Source organism: Macaca fascicularis, chromosome 15 (assembly GCF_037993035.2).
Source record: "Macaca fascicularis isolate 582-1 chromosome 15, T2T-MFA8v1.1".
In the NCBI taxonomy this organism is placed as follows: domain Eukaryota; kingdom Metazoa; phylum Chordata; class Mammalia; order Primates; family Cercopithecidae; genus Macaca; species Macaca fascicularis.
In genome coordinates, this window is record NC_088389.1 from 3423335 (window position 1) to 3438627 (window position 15293).

Sequence of the window (15293 nt, forward strand, 5' to 3'; positions counted from 1 at the left end):
ACTTGAACCCGAGAAGTGGAGGTTGCAGTGAGATGAGATCACGCCCCTGCACTCCAGCCTGGCAACAGAACAAGACTCTGTCTCCAAAAAAAAAAAACTACAACAGACAAAAAAATCCCACAAACTTCTCTGAGGTGCTGTATCCTCCCTGCGCCAGTGCAGAAGCTCCTCGGCGGCTGGGTTTATATCCGCAAGTTCAGGGCCAGGCTCAGAGTGGCACCAAAACAAACTTGTGGGTTAATGGAATAGACCAAAATATCCCGTGGACCCCACACTGCATCGACATGGGATGTCACCTGCATTGGTGCAGCATTTAGTTTAACTCCCTCAGGGCGCGATGCACACGCCACCATGACATTCTTTTTTTTTTTTTTTTTTTTTTTTGAGATGGAGTCTCGCTCTGTCGCCCAGGCTGGAGTGCAGTGGCGCGATCTCGGCTCACTGCAAGCTCCGCCTCTGGGGTTCCCGCCATTCTCCTGCCTCAGCCTCCCGAGTAGCTGGGACTACAGGTGCCCGCCACCTCGCCCGGCTAATTTTTTGTATTTTTTTAGTAGAGACGGGGTTTCACCGTGTTAGTCAGGATGGGCTCGATCTCCTGACCTCGTGATCCGCCCGTCTCGGCCTCCCAAAGTGCTGGGATTACAGGCTTGAGCCACCGCGCCCTGCCTTGACATTCTTTTATGAAAGGAAATAGGAAATGAGAGCTGTTTGATCCGCAGATACTCACTCATGAATTTCAGGAGCACTGGGGGTCAGTTAGGCAGCCAGTTCCGATGTGATGCTGATTATTATATTCCTGATATTTATTACTCCATCTGATGTTGAGCTGTATCATTTGGGATTTTTTGTCGTTATCCTACTTTAAACTAAGATTGTATTTCACTCTGCAGTCTCCGCAGGTGTGGAGGATCTGACTGGCAGGGGATATCCACACCACAAGAGCCGACATAAATTTCAGGACTTCAGAGCTGAGAGTCAGAAAGGCTCCCCACCACTGCATCCCATCGTGGTTCTGCAGGCAGGGCTAGAATGCATTAGTCAGAAAAGAGAACCCTCAAGTTGTGTATTTGAACGTCTCTCTGGAAGCCGGTCCCTGGATGTCATCCTGCCGTCAGCAGTGAGGTCTGGTGTGTTTTAGCTTTGTTGCTCCTCGCCAGGTCCCTAGTGCGTGCTGACACCGGCATGATTTTATCCTTCCTCTTTCCCCTCTACCTGGAGGGGCATGATGTCGGCTTCTCCCCGCTGTGCTCCTGGTTGTGCATTGCTGAATCGAGGGGCTTTATGATTACAACTCTTGCTGTTGTCTTTCCCTTTTCTGTTTTGTGCAAATTGGGATCACCGTGGTGGTCTCTAGCTTCCACGGCCCTGGAATGGAGAAGCGGGCAGGGGAACCCGTCTTGTACAACAGGTGGTTAATGAGTTTAGGAAAATCGTACCTGTGATGCGGTAGAGTTTTTGGTGCGTGTCGTAAACATTCACGAAATTCCAGCCTGGCCAGCATGGCGATACCCCTTCTCTACTGAAAATGTAAAAAACAGCCTGGCATAGTAGCGGACTCCTGTAATCCCACCTACTCAGGAGGCTGAGGCACAAGAATCTCTTGAACCTGGGAACTGGAGGTTGCAATGAGTGCAGATTGTGCCACTGCACTCCAGCCTGGGTGACAGAACGAGACCTTGTCTTTAAAAAAAAAAAAGGAGTTCATGAAATTGCCAAAATAGAACACAGTACCTACTAGTATAGCTGTTAAATTTTCCATTTCCTAGATCGCATGAAGGTGGGTCCTCCGATGACGGATTGCGTCAGGAACAAGCAGAAACCTAGTGCTCTTCTGGGGAGGAGCAGGATGTAGAGGGGTGGGGGTGTGAGGGCCTCCTCCAGCGCCTTGGCTGGGGCTTTCTTGCTGCCATACCCCAGCTTCTGCTGAGGACAAAGCAGCAGAGTGACGTGGTCGTCCTAGCGCTTCCACGTTGTTTCTGGTGTGCTGGTGACACGTGGACTACAGGTTTTTTGGGAATCGGTAGGAGAGTTATTTTGGAAAATTGCATTTCGTAGTCTGTATATTCTGAACTTGACAAATGAACTGGCCTGCAAACTTTAGGATCGTGAAGAAGCACCCCCAGTATTTCAGGGAGCAGAGCCATTGTCAAATCCAGAGGCACCTGAGGGGCTCTCTGCCCTGTCGTAAATGGCAGGAGTGTGTCTTCCCAGTAGCCGCGTCCCCCCTCACATCCCCTCAGCCTGGCCAGTCTTGTGTGTGAAGGAGTGACAGCCCCTTTTTCAAAACTTTTTTTTTACTTTTTCAAAAAAGAGTAACAGAAAATTCCAGTTACTCTTCAAATGCCAGTGTTGAGAGGTGAAGTGTGTGCTTAGATTTTCTTTCCCAGCAAGCAGTTGTGTGTGCTGGGTGTTTCAGAGCCTCTGTGGCAGCAAAGGGAGGTAGAAAGTGAGCTGCCAGCGGGGCCTCTGCCCGGCCACCTGAGACGTCCGAGGACGGCCTGTCCTGGGGTGGTGCCCCGGCCCCACTCCAGGCTGGGCCATGCTCCTGACCCACGGGCTGAGCCCGCTACCAGGTTTAGAAAGTGCCCCTTGAGGGTTTCATCCTTTTCTGATCTTCAGGTAATTCTACCATCTAACCTCAGGGGATCTGTAAGAGCAAGAAAATAGTCAGCCTTCTCGCCGCCCAAGCTCTGAGTTCTGAAGGGTTTTCAGGCCAGGCTGTGGAAACGGTGGGTATTTAGGTGGGCGCTGTTTGGTGTGCTGGGGTGTGGTGTGATGTGTCGGGCCGTATGGTGCTGAGACAGATAGATAATAGGGTGGAGTCATGGAGCTCTGGACCGACTTGGGCACGAACACGCAGGCACATGTCCCGACCTTGGTCTTCATCATGTGGCACCATCGGTGTTTGCCGTTCTTCACAAAATGGTGAGCCGACACGCAGAGCCCCCGTGTCCAAAGGAAAGCAGAGATCCCGCAAGCCAGTGCCATGTGCATGAGTCAGGGACAGCTGTGTGCTGTTTTGCAGAGAGGATGCTGGCTGAATTGAGGAGCAGGATCCACCCCTGCCAGCAGTTGGCTGTGAGGTCTTCGTAATGGCAGGGTTGGAAGGGATCATAGCCGTCTGCTCCAACGTCCTCCTGGAGTTTGCAGTCGGTAGCTGTCAAGATGGCTTCCCAGGTCCCCCGTGAGCACTGGTCAGAGGTGGCTGTGGTGTGTGTGAGGGGGATCTCCTCACTGCTGCCCACGTGTTGCCTCCCGTTCCCTGTGCGGGTGTTGCAGGGTTTCCAGGGTCCTGGTGACTGTGTGCCCATCGGTCCCCCTTCGAGCCGCCCAGGGGTGCAGCATGGCTACTGCTTTGTGAGCTGGGCCAAGCCAAGAGCAGTCATGCTAAGTGCCCCTCTTATCCCAATCTCAGGGTGCAGCATGGCTGTTGCTTAGTGAACTCGGCCAAGCCAAGAGCAATCATGCCAAATGCTCCACCTATCCCAGTCTCGGGCTCTCTGTGAGCTGGTCTTCTTTCTGGGCAGTCTCTTGGGCCCCTTTCTTGCATCTGTGGAAGAAAGAAAAACGACTGCCCAAAACATAGGTAGGACTTTAGACCATCAGAAAACAATGGATCTGCTATTTTCATTTAAAATTATTTTCCAGATCTTTCTAGACCGAAGAAGCAATTCTGGTGGCTGTGAATTGTCAGTAGGGTGTGTGGTATGTCAGAGCTGGGAGCTTGCTTCAGGAGTACTCCGTGGGCTCGGGATCAGCTCACTGGCCCAGGGGATCTGGCGCTGTGATGCTTCATTTGCCATCTACTATTAGTGGGAATTCTTGAATTTCATCCATGGTGTAATTTCTTAGCTCATAAGGAAACCCAGTAAATTCCAGGTGTGGCTTGGGATGCCAGGTCCTATGTTATTAGAATTACGATTTACTTATTTTCTGCCTTGAAATATCTATTTTTCCCCAGTGTGCTCATGGGAGCTTAGAAGATCCCAAAAGTATAACCCATCATAAATTAATCCACGCTGCCTCAGAGAGGGTGCTGAGTGATGCCAGGACCATCCTGGAAGAGAACATCCAGGACCAAGGTAAGGCTGCTGTGGGCGGGCGGGTTGGCATCAGGCATCGTGCGCTGCTGGGGGCGCTGGAGCTGGGAGGGGGTGGTCCACCCACAGGAGTCAGTGTTCTGAGCTGGACACGAGCACAAAAATGCGATCGACTAAGAGCATTCTGTTTTTCCTTTATTAAAAAGAGTTCCGTGATAGAATACCTGTGAAAAACAGCAGAAATTGAAATGGAACAAGCAGCAGACATTTGAGACACCACACGTGCATTTTGCTTTTAGTTCTGTTTGGAGCAAAGCGAGAGACTCCAGGGGCTCTGCAGCTTTCACCTTCGTTGTGGGGATTGTTGTCAGCATCCCAGTGCAGTGTTAGACACACACGTCCATTTGATTGCTTATGGTTTTGTGTCTGGAGGCACTTGAAGAGCTAACATCGGTTTTGGTTATGTCATTCAAATAATGCCTTTACTGATGGAATTCCTTGAAGTAAGCTGCTTTGAAAATCCTGGAAGTTTTGCTAACAGATACCCACTGAGGTGACCATCAAGCTCCAAGCCAGTGGGGGGTGGTCACTGTCGTGGGCTGAGGATGAGCCACATCTCAAGTTTTGACCTCCGAGGGTTGAGAGTAAACTCTCCGGCCTCACAGACTTTTTCAAAACTGAGCTGGTGAAAATGAGGGCCCCGTGCAGGATTGTCACCAATTCGTTGCACAATTACTGGGGCCATGCTGTGCACGCCTCTGGGGCCACGGGTCACCTGGGGCTTTGTGCCAGGCCTGGGAGCTTGTACCTCAGCTAGGGCCACGCAGACGTCCTGAAAAAGTGAGGGAAGGCTGGCGTAGATCCTTGGTTTGGGGAGACCAAAGGAATCCCTGCTGTTTGGAGACATGGTGTCGCTCAGTCACCCAGGCTGGAGTACAGAGGCACAGTCAGACCCACCGCTGCCTTGACCTCCTGGGCTCAAGCAATCCTCTCACCTCAGTCTCCCAAGTAGCTGGGACTGTGGGCATGTGCCACCATGTGCAGCTATTTTTTGTATTTTCGTAGAGATGGGGTCTTGCCATGTTGTCCAGTCTGGTCTTGGACTCCTGGGCTCAAGTGATCCGCCTGCCTCGTCCTGTCAGAGTGCTGGGCTTGTAGGAGTGAGCCGCTGCACCCAGCTGAAGCCCTGCTCTTCTTCTTCTTCTTCTTCTTTTTTTTTTTTTTTTAAGACGAAGTCTTGCTCTGTCGCCCAGGCTGGAGTGCAGTGGTGCTCGGCTCACTGCAACCTCCGCCTCCCGGGTTCAAGTGATTCTCCTGCCTCAGCCTCCTGAGTAGCTGGGATTACAGGTGTGCGCCACCACGCCCGGCTAATTTTTGTAGTTTTAGTAGAGATGGGGTTTCACTGTGTTGGCCAGGCTGGTCTCGAACGCCTGACCTTGGGTGATTTGCCCACCTCAGCCTCCCAAAGTGCTAGGATTACAGATGGGAGCCACTGTGCCTGGCCGAACCCCTGCTGTTCTGTTCTCAGGGCATCTAGCACCCTTTATGCCGTTCTGTGGATATGAAACGATAACCAGTGTGATGGATATACATGTTGTTTTTTCTAGACGTCCTATTATTGATAAAAAAGCGTGCTCCATCACCACTTCCCAAGATGGCTGAGGTCTCAGCAGAAGAAAAGGTAAATTTCAAAGTTTGCAATTGGGGACCTTGATTGGTAGAAGTTTACATTTAAGAATTATAGGCCAGGTGCGGTGGCTCACGCCTGTAATGCCAGCACTTTAGGGGGCCGAGGTGGGCAGATCACCAGGTTAGGAGATTGAGACCATCCTGGCTAACATGGTGAAACCCCGTCTCTACTAAAAAAGATACAAAAAAATGGCCAGGCGCTGTGGCTCACGCCTGTAATCCCAGCGCTTTGGGAGGCCGAGGCGGGTGGATCACAAGGTCAGGAGATCGAGACCATCCTGGCTAACACCATGAAACCCTGTCTCTACTAAAAAAAAAAAAATACAAAACATTAGCTGGGCATGGTGGTGGGTGCTTGTAGTCCCAGCTACTTGGGAGACTGAGGCAGGAGAACCGTGTGAACCTGGGAGGTGGAGCTTGCTGTAAGCTGAGATCATGCCACTGCTCTCCAGCCTGGGCAACAGAGCGAGACTCTGTCTCAAAAAAAAAGAAAAAAATAATAATTATAGGCCGGGTACGGTGGCTCATGCCTGTAATCCCAGAGATCGAGACCATCCTGGCCAATATGGCGAAACCCCGTTTCTACTAAAAATACAAAAAAATTAGCTGGGCGTGGTGACGCGCACCTGTAGTCCCAGCTACTCAGGAGGTAGAGGTTGCAGTGAGCCGAGATCGTGCCACTGCACTCCAGCCTGGCAACAGAGTGAGACTCCATCTCAAAATTTAATAAATAAATAAATAATTTTAAAAAAGAATTATAAAGAAGTTGTCCATACTAGTTGTTCACCAACCCACATATTTGCCATTTACAGTAGATGTGGTTATAAGGGGTTCTCTCTCCTGGCAGAGCCTGTTTAATCCATGTCAGTCCTGGTCCCTGCTCACGGGACCAGCACAGAAAACCTGCCTCTGGGCCGGGCGCGGTGGCTCACGCCTGTAATCCCAGCACTTTGGGAGGCCGAGGCGGGCGGATCACAAGGTCAGGAGATCGAGACCACGGTGAAACCCCGTCTCTACTAAAAATACAAAAAATTAGCCGGGCGCGGTGGCGGGCGCCTGTAGTCCCAGCTACTCAGGAGGCTGAGGCAGGAGAATGGCGGGAACCCAGGAGGCGGAGCTTGCAGTGAGCCGAGATCGCGCCACTGCACTCCAGCCTGGGCGACAGAGCGAGACTCCGTCTCAAAAAAAAAAAAAAAAAAAACAAAAAAAAAGAAAACCTGCCTCTGAGTTGTTTGAGACAGAGAGGAGAGTAGGGGCACATCCTGCGTGACAGTTCACTCCCGTGCTGCTGTCCGCCTTCACCTGCGTGTGCTCCCGTTCCCTCCTCTTCTCAAGCAGCCAAGTCGGTCCTGACAGAAAAACGGAGGGAAGTTGGTAACCAACCTCCACACGGAATAAGGGCTGCGCGTGCAGAGAGTGGCCGGCGAGGGAGCACTCGCGACAAGCTGCGCCTCACACCACACAGGCTCGGCATCCCCATCCAAAAATCCACATGCACCGCAGTCCGAAACTTTTTGAGTGCCGAAATGACACTTAATGGAAGTGCTCGTTGGTGCTTTTCGAGTTTATTATTTGGAATGCAGATATTCCCAAATCTGAAAAAACCCGAAATCCGAACCAGTTCTGGTCCCAGGCATTTCAGATGGGGGACACTCAGCCTGTACTCTTCATACTAAGAGGGGTTCTGGCCCCAGGCGTTTCAGATGGGGGATCCTCAGCCTGCACTCTTCATACTAAGAGGGGTTCTGGCCCCAGGCGTTTCAGATGGGGGACACTCAGCCTGCACTCTTCATACTAAGAGGGGCTGAGTTCTGCCTGTCTTGTCTGTTTCTTGCAAAACAGAACTGGATGGCCTTGGTGTGTACATTCACACACACGTTATCGACTCGTGGTCTGCGCCGTCCACTCACGCGTGTCCCTTAGGAGAACCGTGCAGCGTGGTGTTTGCTGGCTGCCCCAGAAGCTCACACTTTGGAAAGCTCACTGAGCAGAGGAAGATGCGTTCTGCAAGTGGCACGTCCTACCCCACAGCAGGGCCCGAGTCCGGGCCGAGCGTGGAGCCTGCTGGCAAGAAGGGCAGCCACTTTCCCCTGCTGTCTTTGCATTACTCATCTCGAGGGTAGAGTTTCTTACTCGTGCTTTGAGAGGCTAAGGAGAGTGTTCACCGCAGAGAAGCAGCGGGCCCAACTCTTTTGGGCCAGGCCCATGCCTGGGAGTGCATAAGCTATTTTTGGGTTTCTCTGGGACCACGGGTCCCCAGGAAGAGCGCCCTGGGCTTGGGTCCCCTCCTTATCTTCAGCCACACCTAGCCACGCATGAGTAACACACAGGCTGCCGCCCCACCCATCTGCAGTGGACAGATCTGGGCCTGCCTCCGCCTGTCCCTGAGTCAGGCCTGTTTCTGGGAACTGCTGCAGGCAGCATTCACAGTTCTCAGATTACAGTTTGACCGTTGGTGTTCAGACTTACAGGCCCGTAACTAATATAAACAGTGGTGTCTGACCGGATAGCCACTGCCCCACAGACCCTTGGATGGGTAGCTTGGAGCTAACTTGAGGAGCTTACCTTTTCTCTTCAAATATTTGCAAACTGAAACATTATAAGATATCAATTCATATTTTTATGAATTTATTATTATTATTATTGTTATTTTTGAGACAGAGTTTCGCTCTTGTTACCTAAGCTAGAGTGCAGTGGCGCAATCTTGGCTCACTGCAACCTCTGTCCCCCAGGTTCAAATGATTCTCCTGCCTCAGCCTCCCGAGTAGCTGGAATTACAGGTGCGTGCCACCACGCCCGGCTAATTTTTTGTATTTTTACAAGAGACGGGGTTTCACCGTGTTGGTCAGGCTGGTCTCGAACTCCTGACCTCAGGTAATCCACCTGCCTCAGCCTCCCAAAGTGCTAGGATTACAGGCATGAGTCATCGCGCCTGGCCTAAATTAATTTTTAGTTTAGTTTTTGGTTTTGTTTCAGAGACAGGATCTCACTCTGTTGCCCAGGCCACAGTGCAGTGGTACAATCATAACTCATTGCAACCTTGACCTCCTGGGCTTAAGGAGTCCTCCTGCCTCAGCCTCCCGAGTAGCTGGGACCACAGGTGTGTGCCACCATACCCAGCTAATTTTTGTATTTATGAATTAATTTGTAAGTCAAAGTGACGTATGTTTTTAAAAGGTCAAATAATACTACAAATCTTTTAATAAGAATTAGTGGTCTTGGCTGGGTGCAGTGGCCCACGCCTGTAGTCGTAGCACTTTGGGAGGCTGAGGTGGGAGGATCACTTGAGCCCAGGAATTTGAGACCAGCCTGGGCAGCATGATGAAACCCTGTCTCTACAAAAAACATAAAAAATTAGCTGGGCGTGTTGGCACAAGCCAGGCAGTGCACATCAGGCTGGAGTGTGTGGTATGATCTCACCTGACTGCAACCTCTGCCTCCTGGGCTTAAGTGATCCTTCTCCCTCAGCCCCAGGAGTAAAGCAACTAGGACTATAGGTGTGTGCCACCACACTTTACTAATTTTTACATCTTTTTTTAGACATGGGGCCTCGCCGTGTTGCCCAGGCTGGTCTTGAACTCCTGGGCTCAGGTGGTCTCTTCCACCTTGGCCTCCCAAAGTGTTGGGATTACAGGCGTAAGCCACCACGCCTGGCCCAACCACTCATAACTCTTTTTATGTTTAACAATTCTCTTCCTGATTTCTAAATAATAAGTGTATATTATTATTCCTTGAATGACCAACTTTAGTCTCTATTGACTTCTTTTTTTTTTTTTTTTTTTTTTGAGACGGAGTCTCGCTCTGTCGCCCAGGCTAGAGTGCAGTGGCCGGATCTCAGCTCACTGCAAGCTCCGCCTCCCGGGTTTACGCCATTCTCCTGCCTCAGCCTCCCGAGTAGCTGGGACTACAGGCGCCCGCCACCTCACCTGGCTAGTTTTTTGTATTTTTTAGTAGAGACGGGGTTTCACTGGGTTAGCCAGGATGGTCTCGATCTGCTGACCTCGTGATCCGCCCGTCTCGGCCTCCCAAAGTGCTGGGATTACAGGCTTGAGCCACCGCGCCCGGCCAGTCTCTATTGACTTCTTGATGAAGAAACTGTAGTACCTCCTTCTCCTCCCTTGAGGGTTAGATTATAATGCTGGTTGAAGATCTCAGGGCTTTCATTACTATTATAATTGAAGTGTAGTTTTCAGCTGTGAGCAAAATAGATTAAGATTATCCATCCTTCTCACACAACTTTGTTTTTCCTGGAATTAATACTTGCCTCTTCCTTTCGTTTGCTTGTTGAGTTTCTTGTAGGCTTATCGCTCATTTTTTCACGCTCTTCCACAGAGCTGATAAAGCTTCTGGAAACATGGGCACAGATGTCAGGTCGCCGGGGCCTTCCCTTTCTCCTGGGGCTGTCCCTCCAGATCCCTCTGGCCTGCGCATCTGTCTGAGTCGCTGCCTTCCAGGCCTGCTGCACAGCCTGGCTTTCCTGCCTGTCTCCTGTGGTAGAGTTTGCTAAGTCTGTGCAAGTTTTCCGTTGCCACGCAACAAATCGCCACGCACGTAGGCGCTTAAAACAGCACTCGGCTTGTAGCTTGCAGTTCTGTAGGGCAGAAGTCTGGCTGGGTGAGTTCAGCTGGTTTCTGTGCTCAGGGTCTCGAGCTGAAATCAGAGTGCCGAGGGCTGTGTTCAGGGTGCTGAAGGGCTGCCTTCCTTTCCGAGGCTGGGAAAGATTCTGCTTCTGAGGTCTTCCGGCGGTTGGCAGAGTCCAGTTCCGACCCATTTTCTTGCTGGTTGCCGGCTGGGGGCTGCTCTCAGGGCCTGGGCGTGGCCCGCATTCCTACCCACACAGCCTCCTCCTCCTTCAGAGCCAGGAGCGGGATTTCTGAAGTGTTGAATCTCTCTTTCCAGAAAGAGACCCATCCCTTTTAAGGACCTGTCTGATTAGGTGAGGCCCACCAAGGATCATGCTCTTTCTCCAGAGTCGGCTGTGCCGCGTGATGTAACCTGACCCAGAGTGGACTGTGTCCTCCTGCTCATGCTCTGCAGCCACGCACGGGCAACTGCCAGGCACGGGGAGCGTGCCGCCGTCCTCGAGTTCTGCCTGCCGCAGGACCAGGTGTCTTGTTCTTCTCGACCTGTCCCTTGGTCTGGTGGAGCCTGACTTCCTCTAGTGCCCGGGAGGAGAAACCATCTTGAGGCCTTGCATTCCAGCACAGGAGCTGTGGAGGGGGCACCGCCGTGTGCAGCACACGAGGCAGCTCTGAGCCGCTCCTCCCAGCACCAGCCGAGGCCTCCCCTTCCTCTGCTCCTTCTAGAACCTTCTGCCATCTGGTGTGCTGTAGCGTTCTGGGATGTTCCACGGTGTCTCTGCTGCGGGTCTTTCTCTCTTCGCTCTTCCTGGCGCATTGACTCTGGAAATTCAGATGTTTGAGTTCTGGGAGATTTAGTCCTGGAAAATGTCCTGAATTGGTTTTTTGATCTCCTTGTTTTCTTTTCTCTTTCTGTAACACTTATGAGTTGGCCGGCAGGCCTGTTTTCTGAGGGATTCCTTGCTTTATCTTCTAAGCATTCTGTAGCGTTTTTGATCTGGCTGTAACGTATTTAAATTCCTAAGCCGGTTCTCCTCCTCGGATGTCTTCTAGTGTTCTCGTGTGTTCCTCTGCGGGCCGTGTGTCCTGGCTCATAACCACTGTCGTCTTCCCTGCTGGCTCCTCACTTTGTGCTGCTTTCTGTTGTTCCTTTTCTTTTTTTTTTTCAGTCGGAGTCTCACTGTCACTCACCCAGGCTTGAGTGCAGTGTTGTGATCTCAGCTCACCTCCCAGGTTCAAGCGATTCTCCTGCCTCAGCCTCTCGGGTAGCTGGGATTACAGGCGTGCACCAGCACACCCGGCTTATTTTTGTATTTTTATTAGACATGGGGTTTCACCATGTTGGCCATGCTGGTCTCGAACTCCTGACCTCAAGTAATCTACCCACCTCGGCCTCCCAAAGGGCTGGGATTATAGGCATGCACCGCTGCGCCCAGCCTGTTCCTGTTTTTATTTGGGTTTTTGTCTTTTGTTCTGGAAGCTTTCCTCAAACGTCTGGCCGGCTGTCTGTGGCTGAATGCCACCTTCCAGAGGCTCTGGATCTTGTTAGCAGTGCTTTGGGACTGGGTGGCTGGCTGGGGCACTGCCCTTTGGGTGCAGACCCTGCCATTTTGCCCCCTCCCACCTCATGGCTGTGTCTGCCCCACTCCCCTGCTGCTGGGTCTCCCTGTCGAGGGTGCTGGGGGTGCCGCTTTCCCTCTCATGAGCCGAGGGCTTCTGGCCCGGGGTCTCAAGCCCAGCTCTCTGGGAGTTGCCGGCAGGACTGGATGGCAGGGGAGCGCAGGGCAGGGTGGGGGAGGATGGAGTCCTAGCTCCTGAGGCTCGCTCCCCGTCCCCTGCCACCGATGCAGTTCTCGGAGGCTGGAATGGTCTTGCTCCCCGTCCCTGCCACCGATGCAGTTCTCGGAGGCTGGAATGGTCTTGCTCCCCGTCCCTGCCACCGATGCAGTTCTCGGAGGCTGGAATGGTCTTGCTCCCCGTCCCTGCCACCGATGCAGTTCTCGGAGGCTGGAATGGTCTTGCTCCCCGTCCCTGCCACCGATGGAGTTCTCGGAGGCTGGAATGGTCTTGCTCCCCGTCCCCTGCCACCGATGCAGTTCTCGGAGGCTGGAATGGTCTTGCGTCCATGCTCTGCTCTTGGCCTGAGCCTTCGTAGCTCCGCTGATCCCTCCATCCTCATCCTCTGCCGTCTTCTGAGAATGTGCTGTCACTCTTCCGGTTCTGTTCCTCTCCCATCACTTTTGTTCTCGTGAGTTTCTGCTGCCGTAACTGCCCGTCAGGAGCTTCCAGAAGGAGCAGAGATGAGTTGGTGATTTTGGCCTCAGGGCTCAGCTGCAGCCTGGGTGGTTCTTCTGGAGTCGCCTCCCTTGCCCCAGCCCTGCCACAGCCCCCGTGTGGTTGTCGTTCTGTGACCCTTGCTCCTGCTCTGCCCCTCACCTACCGCTTCACTCTCATTTACCGCAGAGCAGGCGCTGAGGACACGTCTGCTGTCCCTGGGCCTTGCCCAGAACTCTCCAGGCTCCCCCAGCTCATCAAGGAGTTTACACCTCTGGCTCCTAAAGGAGACGGAGTCTTTCCTGGGCAGAGCTCTGCTGGTTCAGTTTTCATCATCTTGCTTTTTGGTGCTGTTATGTTCATGTCTGACTTTCTGATTACTTTTCTGTGTAGAAAAAACAAGACCAGAAAGCTCCAGATAAAGAGGCCATACTCCGGGCCACCGCCAACCTGCCCTCCTACAACATGGACCGGGCCGCGGTCCAGACCAACATGAGAGATGTAAGTGTCGGCCCAGAGCGGCGGCGGGCGCGTGGGGTCCCCATGTGGGGGATTGCCGTGGGGGGTTCCCGCAGGGCGGGGCAGCAAGAGGAGATTCTCTAGGAGTATTTGGGGAAGTCAATGAGGGGGTCTATAGGACTGCACTGTTTTGCATTTTTCTGTAAATCAAAAATTATTTCCAAGTAAGAGTTGGAAAGCCATCTGAAGGCAGGGCTGGAAAGATAGATACCCCTGGGAAAACGTCAGTCCGGCCCTGAGTTTGGCAGAAATGTTTAGATAGAATTCTGCACCCAAAGCGGGCGGATCACCTGAGGTCAGAAGTTCGAGACCAGCCTGGCCAACATGGTGAAACCCCGTCTCTGCTAAAAATACCAAAAATTAGCCGGGCGTGGTGGTGGGCACCTGTAATCCCAGCTATTCAGGAGGCTGAGACAGGAGAATCGCTTGAACCCGGGAGGCAGAGGTTGCAGTGAGCTGAGATCGCATCACTGTACTCCAGCCTGGGTAGCAAGAGCGAAACTCTGTCTCAAGAAAAAAAAAAAAATCTGAACCCGTGAGTTATTTTGGATCAGAACGTTGTCAGTTAAAAAAGAAAAGTGTTTGCAGTGCTCACGTGGACGCCCCAGCAGTGGGGCACGTGCTGTGCTGGGGTGGGAGGACGGCTGGCTTCCAACGTCATCCGATGCCAGTCCGACCTAAGGGCACTGCTGCCATAACCCCTGTTTCATTTTAGGAATGAACCTCTTGGTGTCTCTTCCAGAGAGTTCTGTGCCGACCAGGGCATGGTGACTTTTCCCCAGCAGCCAGCCTGTGTGTCTCCCATCCTGTGTGTGTCCAGCTCAGAGGTGTTTCTCTAGTGTGGGATCCACACCAGGGCTCACACTTGTGTGAGAGAAGGGACAGTTGACACCTGACCTCTAGCTGTTCTGGAGGGCGTCTCTTCCGTCCCACCACTTGTCCTGCCTGGGGAGGACAGTGATGGCCACCGCTGTGTGGCAGGCATGCCTCCACCGGGGGCCGGCAGACTCAGGGGCGTGGAGCCTCAGATGATTCTGTTTTCTTCAGTGAAGCCAGAGAGGGTCTTCAGTTGGCTGGACCGACGGTTTCCTCACTGGGCACGGGCTGAGTATCAGGCCAGCACTGAGTGACTGCCACCGGGCGTTCCTGTCCCTTTCCACTGGCTTCAGTCCCACCTTCAGGGAGGCCCCTGGCCCTGCCGATCCCCTGCCTTGCCCTCAGTTGATCCTGCTTCTTGCAGGAAAGCAGTGTCATCTCGACTCTGAGGATCGGAGTTCCAGGATGGGAGCAAGCCATAGGTCCAAGTAGGTTTGCGGGACATTTAGAGAATTGATCTCCTTTTTTTTCACTGCAGTTCCAGACAGAACTCCGGAAGATCTTGGTGTCTCTCATCGAGGTGGCGCAGAAGCTGTTAGCACTGAACCCAGATGCGGTGGAACTGTTTAAGAAGGCGAATGGTATGAGTCAGCCCTGATGCTGCATTCCAGGCGTGGTTCGCTGCCTGCCTGGGGGAGCGTCTGCAGCTCACGCACCACCAGAACCTCTGTGCTGAGGGCCTGGGGCCTGCCTCACCGGCAGCTCCTGTTGATACGCCTGAGGGCGGGCAGGCAGAGCTCAGACAGATCATTCCTGAAAATGTTTGTGCTCAGATAAGGCCCCTGGGCCTGAGGCTGGAGCCTTCATGGCCCTGTCGTCTCCCCCTGCAGCGATGCTGGACGAGGACGAGGATGAGCGCGTGGACGAGGCTGCCCTGCGGCAGCTCACGGAGATGGGCTTTCCGGAGAACAGAGCCACCAAGGCCCTTCAGCTGAACCAGTGCGTGGGGGCCACCTCCTTCCCTTGCCGGAGACACGTGGGGCCTGGTCTTGTGGGGCTCCCACCGTGGGTGACGTCCTCCTACCCTAAACTCTTTGTTTGACTGAATCTTTTCTAACGTGTGGGGTTTTCAAGAGGTACCTTAAATATGGGCCTGCAAAGCGTTTTGGGGGTGAATGTGGCAGAGCAGTCGTTGTATAAATTCTCTTTGGGCCGTTGTATGAGAACTCAAGGTGAAGCCCGTTCGTAGCAGGAACACGGCCTCTAACATCTTCTCAGGATTTCCGTGTGAGCTACTGGTCCTGCTTCTGTGTTCAGATCTAAAACGAATAATCCGAGATCCAGGGGCAGCCGGGGGCGCTCCATCCCTAAGCTC

The 15293-nt window shown here is 52.8% G+C and overlaps 1 protein-coding gene across 6 annotated transcripts in view; it reads left to right on the forward strand.

Annotated features, from left to right (window-relative positions):
- UBAC1 (UBA domain containing 1) overlaps positions 1 to 15293 on the forward strand; it is a 32614-nt gene that overhangs the window by 4162 nt on the left and 13159 nt on the right. For 2 of the 6 annotated variants that reach the window (XR_012424113.1, XM_065529857.2), the window contains exons 2-6: positions 3962 to 4082; positions 5648 to 5721; positions 12977 to 13084; positions 14457 to 14559; positions 14809 to 14917. Coding sequence is in view for 4 of the 6 variants with exons in the window: in XM_065529857.2 (XP_065385929.1) it covers positions 3962 to 4082; positions 5648 to 5721; positions 12977 to 13084; positions 14457 to 14559; positions 14809 to 14917 (515 nt within the window). In the remaining 2 variants the exon portion in view is untranslated. Of the gene's footprint in view, positions 1 to 890; positions 4083 to 5647; positions 5722 to 10633; positions 10837 to 12976; positions 13085 to 14456; positions 14560 to 14808; positions 14918 to 15293 lie in introns of those variants that run through there. The other 4 variants (XM_074016053.1, XM_074016052.1, XM_074016051.1 and 1 more) reach the window with 4 other exon arrangements.